Raw genomic sequence first — 1,802 nt, forward strand, 5'->3', positions numbered from 1 at the left:
TGTAACACCCCGATTTTTAACAGCGTGAGTGTATCTTTTGGTTTCAAAAATCAACTAATGTAAATCCAAAGCGTAACACAAACGATAATTGTCATAATTAATTACATCATAATTATAACAAACTGAAATAGTTGTGAGGCGATAAACTAAAATATCCAAATATAAAATACGCAGGGGCTATGAGACCTATCAGGCATCGCTCATACCCCTGGGGTTTTCTCATCAGACACATGTACAAGTACTGCTCCAAGAAATACTAATCCCCATGGTCACGTCAAAAAATGGAACATGGACCCACCAAGAGAAATCATCTGACCGTATAAGTATAGTTCAGTCATCCCAAAATGAACTAAGAACATCCACCAAAAGAAAGATATCAAGTCCCTATACAACAAAACTAACCTGATCATACTCTAGCAACTACAATAACATGGGTGACCTCCACACGCTCCACAAGTTCCGTCTGACGCAGCATCCATCTTCGAGGTAACCTCATCCTCATCAACATCCATAGATGGATCGCTTTCTTCAGAAGTCAGATCCACCCACGAGATAGGGCGCTTCGGCGGCGTCGGGACCTCAAAACAGTCTGCTACTTTAGTGACAGTCGGTAAAGGATCATTCACTAGAAGAGGAAACTCTTACTCGGCCCGCCTAGATGGCCCTACAATCTCTCGCTCCATGGGCATCGACCCCTTATCCTTTCCGCCAGTCCCTGGTCCAACCACTGTATCCTTAGCTCCCACAATGGCCTCTGCCTCCACTCTAACTGAGGAATCCTTCGCATCTTCCCAAGCTCCACTCATCCCAAGCACTAATCCGGAAGGTACCGGATAATCAATCTTCTCGCGAGTGAGTTCCACAAAAAATACTGCCCCAGCTTTCCTACTAGTCCTCACTACCCTCCCCGTATAAGTGGCACTGCTGGAGATGGGGTCATATACCCAAGCAGTCGGTGAGTCTCGATCAGGGAATTCTAACGACGTCTCCGTCGTCAAGGTAACCGTCGGTGGAATGAACTCGGGTATCATCTAAGGGAAAAGCCCAAATTTCCACAATAATTGTAAAGGGTCACCAACCGAAATTAACAAATAACACTTAGCAAAATTCTTATATTTTCAAATGCTCAAAAGAACCTTTCGTCTTAGCATACTCCTCGAAAGGGTTTTCATATGTCCAAAAATGCATAAACAATGTTGAAAAATAAAGTTTTAACAAATTGCACTGTTGTTGCTGAATACAACAAAGAAAATGCAAATTTTCAGTTCTAAAATAGCTCTGAATGAATCAACACTTTGAATATTCATTAAATCAATTATGAACACATAATTACATCAAAACTTAATCAACTCAACTTCACACCTCAAAGCAATTACGACAAATCACAACAACAACCGAATATGTATATACAATCATCATAGTATAACAAACATAACTCGCATGCCAAACACTCTAACGCAACGCGTATATGCCAAAATGCATGATTCCAGAATTCCAAACCAAAATCCTCCTCGAATGGCGTAAATCATAATTGTACAGCCTCTCACAGACCAGTACTAATTACCAAGGTGCAATCTCTCACGGATCAGCACGATTTACTAGCGTGCAGTCTCTCACAGACAAGCACGACATACAAGAGTGTAGTCGCTCACAGACCAGCACAATTTACTAGCGTGCAGTCTCTCACAGACCAGCACGACATACAAGAGTGCAGTCGCTCACAGACCAGCACAATTTACTAGCGTGCAGTCTCTCACAGACCAGCACGACATACAAGAGTGCAGTCGCTCACAGACCAGCAC

General features: G+C 42.6%; 1 protein-coding gene across 1 annotated transcript in view; it reads right to left on the bottom strand.

Moving 5' to 3' along the window:
* Positions 1-154: 154 nt before the first annotated feature.
* Positions 155-1,802, bottom strand: part of LOC140920999 (uncharacterized) — a 3,226-nt gene continuing 1,578 nt past the window's right edge. The window contains exon 2 of the mRNA XM_073370602.1: positions 155-1,031. Within this exon, the coding sequence (XP_073226703.1) occupies positions 642-1,031 (390 nt within the window). The 3' untranslated portion in view covers positions 155-641. The remainder of the gene's footprint in view (positions 1,032-1,802) is intronic.

This window comes from Cicer arietinum, chromosome 7, assembly GCF_000331145.2.
Source record: "Cicer arietinum cultivar CDC Frontier isolate Library 1 chromosome 7, Cicar.CDCFrontier_v2.0, whole genome shotgun sequence".
Taxonomy (NCBI): domain Eukaryota; kingdom Viridiplantae; phylum Streptophyta; class Magnoliopsida; order Fabales; family Fabaceae; genus Cicer; species Cicer arietinum.